The sequence below is a fragment of the Sinocyclocheilus rhinocerous genome, unplaced genomic scaffold, assembly GCF_001515625.1.
Source record: "Sinocyclocheilus rhinocerous isolate Xijiao unplaced genomic scaffold, SAMN03320098_v1.1 scaffold689, whole genome shotgun sequence".
Lineage (NCBI taxonomy): Eukaryota > Metazoa > Chordata > Actinopteri > Cypriniformes > Cyprinidae > Sinocyclocheilus > Sinocyclocheilus rhinocerous.
The window spans coordinates 1,056,995-1,067,041 of NW_015652129.1; the positions used below are offsets into that span (position 1 = coordinate 1,056,995).

The 10,047-nt window shown below is 34.2% G+C and overlaps 1 protein-coding gene across 2 annotated transcripts in view; it reads left to right on the top strand.

Annotated features, from left to right (window-relative positions):
• Positions 1-554: 554 nt before the first annotated feature.
• LOC107713464 (POU domain class 2-associating factor 1-like) overlaps positions 555-10,047 on the top strand; it is an 11,087-nt gene continuing 1,594 nt past the window's right edge. The window contains exons 1-2 of one of the 2 annotated variants that reach the window (XM_016518973.1): positions 555-894; positions 6,007-6,140. In XM_016518973.1, coding sequence (XP_016374459.1) covers positions 885-894; positions 6,007-6,140 — 144 coding nt within the window. In that variant the 5' untranslated portion in view covers positions 555-884. The remainder of the gene's footprint in view (positions 895-6,006; positions 6,141-10,047) is intronic. The other variant, XM_016518974.1, reaches the window with a different exon arrangement.

Consider the following 10,047-nt stretch of genomic DNA (forward strand, 5'->3'; position numbering starts at 1 on the left):
TAAATTAAATTAAATTAAATTAAATTAAATTAAATTAAATTAAATTAAATTAAATTAAATTAAATTAAATTAAATTAAAAAGAGTGAAAGTAAAATAAAATAAAATAAAATAAGATTTCAGTTTGGTGATCTCTAAGATACAGAACACTTTATTGGGGTGTTTTAGTTGTAAAATATTGTTGATTTGCTTTTTCCATTATTTTTAACAAAAACAGTGAAAATTAAATTAAATTAAATTAAATTAAATTAAATTAAATTAAATTAAATTAAATTAAATTAAATTATTAAATTAAATTAAATTAAATTAAATTAAATTAAAACAAAAAGAGTGAAAGTAAAATAAAATAAAATAAAATAAGATTTCAGTTTGGTGATCTCTAAGATACAAAACACTTTATTGGGGTGTTTTAGTTGTAAAATATTGTTGATTTGCTTTAAGTAAAATAAAATAAAATAAAATAAAATAAAATAAGATTTCAGTTCTCCAAGATACAAAACACTTTATTGGTGTGTTAGTTGTAAAATGATTGTTTATCAATAATTTTGTTCCTGATCAACAGAAGAATCTGATTGTACTGATGTGCCACAAATTCTCCAATTTACTCTCTGCTTGTTTCATTTGAAAGAGCAGCCATGGATATATACTTCATAACTTTCATAAGACATGTTAAGCTGAAACTTTTACATTGTGGTAAACTGGTGGTTCTGAATTAATGTGGTTTGCAGCTTCCCTTTGTGGTGACATCACTTGAAACTGCAATGCTGTTGCTTTTATAAGGCAGCCCACTCAAGCAGCCTCTGTACAATTATGAGATGATCGCAGGAAGTAATTAGAAACGTTTTTGTCTAGATACTATAACAGTTTAGAGTATAAGACTGTGCACATGGGAAAATGTAAGTACAATTTCTGAATATCAATACAATATTTAGATTTGCACATTTCACATGCATTATGTTGCAGTATGCAAATATACTTATTTACTTACTAAATGCACCGCAAAGGCATAATGCATCAACAAAATATATAGATTTTTTTACTTAAATTTAGGACGGAGCAAAAATATGCAAAACCTACTCAGCTCCTATTACGTTATACAGATGGAAACAAATGAATCGTTGCTGTTGTGCCATGTTATCTGTTCTGATAAGTGGCGTGATTAATTAATAGCTTAGTGTTTGCCTTTTCATCAACAGCAGAGATTTGCATGTTTTATGATTTGACAATATACATTTTCTCCTTTAGTAATTAATAATGCCAGCTTGGTTGTTGTACTGGTGCCTCCATTTTTATTATTATTTTTTTTTCATTACAATGCGGTAAGGAAGGTAGCGGTTGCTCTCAAGACGGGTGACAGATACATTAACACACAGGCCTGGTCTTTGGCTCTTTGACAGAAATTCTAAATGTTCCTTTTGGGGTCATCTTAATATCTGTAAAAATAAATTAAATATATCATGAAGTGCCAATCTTTTTACCAATTCTTTTTTGAAGAATTTCAGAAAAGCGTATGTTTATTTTGTGCTGAAACAGTTGGTTAAAGTTAAAAAACAAAATTAAGTTTTGAATGAGGGTTATTATTGTAAAACCATAAAATCATAAAAAATGCATTATTAAAATAAACAACTGAAACAAAACTGAATAAAATTATAACTGAAAAATGAGGGTTTGAATTATATATATATATATGTGTGTGTGTGTGTGTGTATATATATATATATATATATATATATATATGAAGGTTATTATTGTTGAAGCAAAACTAAATAAAATTATAACTGATATATATATATATTTATATTTACATACATACATACAGTATAGTCAAGGTAGCATTTCTCATTTTCTTTTAAAGTTGTCTAAATAAATATTTACTAGAAATGTACAAAAAATATACTACATTTACTAAAACTTTTAAATAAAATAAAAAGTCTAAATATTAAGAAAAATTTAATACGGTATTATCTTGTAACATGGGTTACAATATGTTAGGTGGACTGACTTACTAACTACAATAAACTAATAAATAGGTTCTTTTTTTTCCACATGCACATCGGTAGGGTTTATGAAATCTTATCTAGTTCCATAAATGTAAAAGAGCAGTAAAAAACAAAAAAAAGCAGCTCAAGTAAGAATTCTGACGTGGCGGTTCCTTCCACATCCCACATAACTTAAGAAGTGAAAGTGGATAGAAGTCAGAGGTGATATTTCAGGTCATCACATTCATTGCCAGTAAGTCCTGCTAGACTGATGGTTATTACAACTGATAGACCTCTTCGGAAATATGCATACACTCTAAAAAATGCTGGGTTGAATATGGACAAACCCAGCGATTGGGTTGTTTTCGACCAACAGTTGGGTTAAATGTTTAACCTGACCTTCTGGGCAGTAACCCAACCGCTGGGTTTGTCCATATTTTACCCAGCGCTGGGTTGTATTTAACCCAGCATTTTTTAGAGTGTAACCAGGCGTCCTGTTGAGTGGCCTAATCTTGATATGCAAAAAACCCTTCAATTGCCCTCCTCCTGAAAGAAAAGACTTCACAGCTGCATAGCTTCCTCTTTTTCAACTTTTTAAAATCATGCTGTGCTTGTATTGCACAACTGTAGACACCTCTTTGCCCTCGCAGTTATATATTTACACTGACTGTTCATCTGTGAATGTTGAACAATGAATGCATATATTACAAATCCCAAACAATCTCCATTCTATGAGAGCACAGCGACTTACTGAAAGGAATTCTTATTGTTTGCAGAATGACAATATAGTAGACATTTATTCAAGATGGTTGTTTTGTTAAGGTTATGGAGGGATACAGGTGGTTAGTTGGCGGCCTGTTCTAACAGAGACCAATGTGTGTCATGAATCTATGATGAAGGTCACAGAACAGGTACATTACTGATTCATTATTTGGTGATTAAACATTGAGGCTTTAGCCTTAAGAAGTAACAGTTGTGAGAGAATGGGGTGGGGCGAGTGTGAGAGACTTTTACGTAAACAATGTTTAGCAAACACCTAAAGCGATATCAGATTTTCACATTAAAGGAACGCGTTCAAGCATGTGTGACTCACAAAATGATTGATTAATGAGTCACAAATCTTGACTTGAGTGACTCGGTTATAAACTGACCAAATTTACTAGGGGTGCAGAAATAAAACCGCTGGAGTTTCGTTGAGGAGTTTTCTGATCAACTTTCTACTATTTTACTATTATGACATATGAGGACAGTTAGGCAATCATACATCAGCAAACAATCACACCTCCTTAAGTACACAGTGTGCACTGCATGGTGCTTTCTTCAGAATTCACTGTTGGCCAGCACACATGCACACAGCTCCACTTATCATGCGCCTAAAGAACCTGCCTCTTTCTGTACATAGCAAATATATCTTTGAGATGCACTGTTAGAATCAATCACTTTATTGCCTCTTGAAGTGCATGCTGAGCTTAGTTATAGCAACACTGCTTAAATGTAATTTTATTGGAGAAGAATGTGAACATACTGCAGTAAAATTCTGTCAGCTGTGGAAAAACGGTAACACTTTACAATGAAGTTCAGTTCATTAACTTTCATTAGAAATCATGACCTAACAATGCTTCTTTACTGATTAATCAATGCAACTGTTCATTGTTAAGTCACATTTGTTCATAATACATTCATGATATTAATTTAACAAAATTAATGTTATTTCAACTTGAAATGTATCAAATTAACATTATACCAAATCAATAAAAGCTTTAAAAATTACGAAAACGTATTGCTCATTGTTAGTTCATGTTAGCTATTATAGTTAACAAATCAAACTTAAATTGGATAGAGAAAAATAAGTAATGTAAATAAGTAATTTGATAACATATTTTGATTTGTGATAAAAAAAATTACTTTTCCACATGCCCTTGTGTAATGCATCACAACTGATAATATTTTATTTGCATACTGGTGTTTATTTTTATTTTTGTTATTATATGTACACATCCTTTCAAAAGTTTGGGGTGTAAGAATCCACCCGCCAGCCCAAAAAGCAGAATCCAGTGGCCTGGTCGAAGGTTTAATGCGTATTCGGTCTTTTACTTGCGCTTCTGAATTTATCAGGATTTAGTTTGAATTTTAGTATAGCTCCGTGTTCAATCTGACTCCAAAGGTGATCATTCAATTTAGGAGATATTTCTAATTAAAAACTGATCACAGATATCGATTATTCATTTAGATATTTGAGTATTCTGGAAATCCCATACTTTCAATTCTCCTCAGCAGAACACAATTCTACAAAAGTGTTCAATATTTCTTATATTAGAAGTGACTACTGTGAAATTGAGACCATTTTACCAATCGCACAGAGACCTTTAAAATTATACCAAACATGAAGGGGAAAAACAACAGATTCACAATATACATGATATGAGGAATATGCATATTCTTAATGAACTTTGAGTGAAACCTTTTGGAGGAAAAGAGGGAGAGGCAGAGAGGGCAGGGGGAGAAGGTGGTTGTAAATGAGCAAGGAGAGAGGTCAGGGTCCAGTTCGATTTTTTATTTTATTTTTAATAATACTTTTATTCAGCAAGGACACTTTACATTGATCAACAGTGACCTGAAAGACATTTATAATGTTTTCTATTTCAAATAAATGTTTTTCTTTTAAAAAGAATCCTGAAAAAAAAGTATCAAAGCTTCCACAAAAATATTAAGCAGCACAACTGTTTTCAACATTGATAATAAGAATTGTTTCTTGAGCAGCAAATCAGCGTATTAGAATGATTTCTGAAGGATCATGACAATGAAGACTGAAGTAATGATGCTGAAAATTCAGCTTTGCATCACAAGACTGAATTAAATTTTAAATGACATAAAAACAGTTATTTTCAATTGTAATACCATTTCACAATATTACCATCTTTACTGTATTTTTTGATTAAATAAATCCAGCCTTAGTGAGCATGAGACCAAACTGTTTTTAAATTCTTATACCGACCCCAAACTTTTAAATGGCTGTATACATTGGGGTGCTTATATTACATGTTAATGTAATTAATTCATTTATTTACAGCATTATTTTAGTGTTTTGTGTGAATATGTGCCCCAGCAGAGATGTAGATATTATATAAGTTATACAAGTTAATGATGTATGCCAGCGGTGGCCAGCATCAGCCTGGAGAGACACAGTCCTGCAGAGTTTGATAAAAAATCACCTGCCTGTTGCTTTCTAGTAACCCTTAGACCTTGATTAGCTTTTTCAGATGTGTTTGATTGATTGGAGCTGAAGTCTGCAGAACTGTAGCTCTCCAGGACTGACATTGGTCGCCCCTGATATATGCTGTTATGAACTGTAAAATATATCGCCTCCAAGAATGTCTGAAACACGACATTGTTTTACATTAATGACAACCACAGCTGTTAGTTATTAACCATAAATGCATCAATAGGGAGAGGCTTGAAGCAGATGATGGATGGTATTGTTCAGACAATGAATTATACAGCTGTCCAGAAAACATCACTCCTGTCTTCTTCCTTGGATATCACATGGAGTTTCAGTGTAGTGTCAGTGTATTTTTTATAAAAATTGATACGGATCATGTGACATATGAGGACACAAGCAAGTGGATATTTCATAAAAACAGTAATTTAACGTAGTTATATCTGACCAGCTGCTTTATTTGAATAGATTAGGAAGTGGGATTTGTATAATTATATCTGCAAATAAGCTGATTTCAGTGTTACTCAGGCTTACCAGATCCACACTATTCACTAATGGCTGAAATTGTTCAAGAAAGCAAGAATTTGAGTAATTGTTCTCTTACAGCTTTGTACATCAGATTACACAATACAAAAAAGACGAAAGGTCCCAATAAAAGAGGTATCTATTGAGTGACTGAAACTTTCAACACTTTCAGCCACACCTTGTTTAACTTGGCACAAACAAGAAATCCGTACGTCTCAAAGGATTATTTTTTTTTTGTATGCTTGTCATGAGGTGTGCTCATATCTGCTGTGTTTTTTTTTGTACAGCACTGTCAGAGGCGTCCGCATCCAAGCCGTACCAGGGAGTGAGAGTCAAAGACCCTGTGAAGGAGCTGCTGCGGAGAAAAAGAGGAAATGCTGCCAGAACGACACCCCCCACCGCAGTAGGAACTAGAGCACACGTGTGCATGCATACGCACTCAATAAAACACGCTTTTGATTGTGAAAACTGTCCTTTAACATTATCTCATTTGTTATTCATTCAAGTTCTAGCTTGTTTTTTGGGGGGGTGGGGTTTTTGTTCTTCATCTAATCCATCCAATGCACAATGCTGATATCCAAATATGGGACTGAAAAAGATTACTTATGAAAAAAAGAGGACCTCGGGCTTTAAAGATGGCTAATTGTTTGGTTGGTGTCATTTAAGGAACAGTTTACCCCCAAAAAATGTTGCTCCAAACCTGTAGGAGATTCTTTCTTCTGTGGAACACAAAAGAATAAACTTTGAAGAATGTTGAATGACCATACAAGTTTTGGTTCCCATTCACTTGCACTGTACGGACAAAAAAAAAAAACTGAGACATTTCTCAAAATATCTTCTTTTACATTCCACAGAAGACAAAGTAGTACAGGTTTATAATGACATGAGGTTGAGTAAATGATGACAGAAATTTCATTTTTGGGTAAACTATCCCTTTAATTGCTATTGTTGATATGACAAACACAAGTCTTACTAACACTTACTAATAATTGGCTGAATCAGTGGTTCCCAACCCTGGTCCTGGAGGCACCCCAACACTGCACATTTTGCATGTCTCCTTTCTCTGACACACCAATTTCAGGTCTTAGAGTCTCTACTAATGAGCTGATGACCTGAATCAGGTGTGTTTGATTAAGGAGACATGCAAAACGTGCAGTGTTGGGGTGCCTCCAGGACCAGGGTTGGGAACCACTGGGCTGAATAACGGAGCCCAGGAGGATTGAAAACTCTCAAATTGATTATAGGTTTGCGAAATATTGCAAAATATTGCATGGACTTGTTGAGGTGCATGAGCTCAATTTAAAAGTCATAGCAACTCTGTTTAAATGTAATTTTAAAGGAAGATAATGTTAAAATTCCACAATAAAATCCTGTTAAAGGGGTAGTTCACCCAAAATCGAAAAATTCTGTCATTAATTACTCACCCTCATATCGTTCCAAATCCGTAAGACCTTCGTTCATCTTCGGAACACACAAGATATTTTTGATGAAATCCGAGAGCACTTTTTCTATGGGCCTTGAACATGTCAGTTCTGCTGCGGTCTATGCAGGGTCAGAAAGCTCTCAGATTTCATTAAAAATATCTTCATTTGTGTTCCAAAGATGAACAAAGGTCTTACGTCATGAGGGTGAGTAATTAATGACAGAATTTTCATTTTTGTGTGAACTATCCCTTTAATTGGCTAACTCTAACTTGAATCTACAGTTCATTAACATTATTTACTGCATTAGGAAGCATAACCTAACAATGTTTCTTTACAGATTTATTAATCTATTGGTCATTAAGCATATTTGTACAGAAAATATTAATGGTTTTTATCTTGAAATGTTAAAAATGTATCAGTGTATATAGAAATGGACATTTAAAGATTAGTTGTGAAAGAAAAGAGGAGCTTGGGGGTTTAAACTTCTCTAATTGTTTAGTTAGTGTCACTTGACTGGAATTGTTTATAATATGAGGTCAGTTCAAGGCACTAAAAATTGGCTGAATATCAGACCCCCCAGAAAAAAAAAATGATTACAGGATTGCAAAATTGCAGAGTCAATGTCAGCTTGAATATTGCTAGCCATTACTGAGTGCAGAAAGGCATACTCTCCAAACTCCAAGGGGATTTTGGTCTTATATAATCCAGGTGTTTTTCCGTGACAGTTAAACTATTCCTCCACATAGCCAGAGGGGTTGGGCATAGGGCCTATGCAAATCCGTTTGTGGATCTGCCAAGAGGCTTGCCTACCAACCTTCTAATTATACTTGACAACACATGAAAACAAAAACACACACACACTCAGCAGCCTCTTTCTCACATTAAAATCACATAAAAATGGATTGAACTCTGTTAAATGCAAACTGTAGAAAAGCATGAGATCTTATGAAGCCACTTTATGGCTCTTCTAATGTCATCCTGATTGTTTACAGATGCTCTTTAAGTTATTCTGCAGAAGCTGATGACACTTGAGTTAGTTATTGCTTCCCAAGTGGCATTATGGCAATAAGTGAAACCACACACAAGAACTAAACCTGCTCTTATCTGTGTCTGTCACATTAGGGCTAGCTAAATTATCTGTAAGCCAGCCCCCCCACGTGCTCTCTGCCATTTCAATCAACACCTCTCTCAGTTTGAAGATGTGTTTTTAAACAGATCTGCCATTGTTGGGCTGGGGGCCACAGCAAGAAACGCCTTGATCCAAACTACCAGGTGTAGGTTTTAAACAAAAGTCCCTATCATCTGTTTAAGTGGAATTTAAGTGGAAGAACTTGCCCTGACATGTAAATCATTTTACAAAGGAATCACATTGTGCTACACCTTAATAGTTTTTGATCTGTTGTGAAAAATAATGTATAGCCAGCAGGTCATTGTTATTGTTAAATAAACTATCGTGAAGATAATTGACTGCACATTATCCTGTTTGCTAGATGACTACTTATCAAATAAATACATATGTGGATATATAAATGTAGATTAATTTAAAGCATCCACTGAGTAAAACAATCCATTACAATGTAGAAATTGGCCTAGCAATATGCAGTAATATTATAATTTTCAATAGACTTGTTAATTAAAATGTGTTTGTTGTTGCCATGTTTTCTGGACAATACTCACTGAGATCCCAATCCTGATTGTAGTAAAAGGTCCAAACATTTTCCTGGGATTAGATCCAGTTATTGAACCCTCAGAGTGGAATGCTTTAAGTAGTTGTCTCTGTAAAGAAACAAGAAAAATGTTAATGTTTAATAACAGATATGAAGTGTAAACGGGACATAAAATCAACACTTTCCAAGCACCAAACGTAAAAATCATGAGCTGTCATATTTTATGCTTTAAATTGAACTGTAAAATGATGCCTGGCCCATGTTAAGTGACAAGAGCAATTCAAAACAAAGCAATGTGAGCTGTCTAATAAACATAGTGCGTGTTCTACTTACACTTGAGTCGACAATTTACCATTCATTCAGTACGCCTAAGGATTTTTCTTTCAGAAATTCATGTGTTGACACATATGAATATTTTTCACAGTAAAACATCCAAACAAGTCGGCGCCATATTGTGCGTGGCATTGCGATATATCCAGCAACATCGTTGCGGGCGATGCTCATGGCTCTTTCTTGATCCTGTTACTCTCTTTCTATATATATATATATATACAACAAATTTAGATTTTGATGGCTGTAACACACTCCAAAAAAGTTGGGACAGAGGCAAAATAAAAGTGAAAAGGTTATAGAACGTTAAACTGTTTTGAAACAGTTCACAGTATGCAGGTGAATTTGTAATAAGTCAGGGTATCATGTTTGGGTATAAAAGGAGCATCTCAGTCTTTGCAAGCAAAGCTGGATCATGGCTCATCACTTTATGCCAAATTTCATGAGAGAAGTTTCAAAAAAATCAAAAATCACATTTCACAATGCAAAATTGCAAAACATTTAGGTATTTCACCAACTACCACACATAATATTGTGAAAAAAATCAGGGAATCCAGAGAAATCACAGTACATGTAGGGCAAGGCAGGAAACCTCAGTTGAATGTGCTTGACCGTTGTGCCCTCAGATGGCATTGTATAAGAAACCGTCATGCTGCTGTGTTAAATATAGCCACATGGGCTCAGGAGTACTTCAGAAAACTGCTGTCACTTAACACAGTCTGCTGCTGCATCAAGAAATGCAACTTGAATCTCTGTTACTCTAGGAAAAAGCTATACATCAATTCTATGCAGTGATTCCGCTGGGTTCTCTGGGCCAGAGCTCATCTCAGAGAGTCAAAAAGACAGTGGAAATGTGTGCTGTGCTCAGATGAGTCCACATTTCAACTTGTTTCTGGGAAAAATGGAT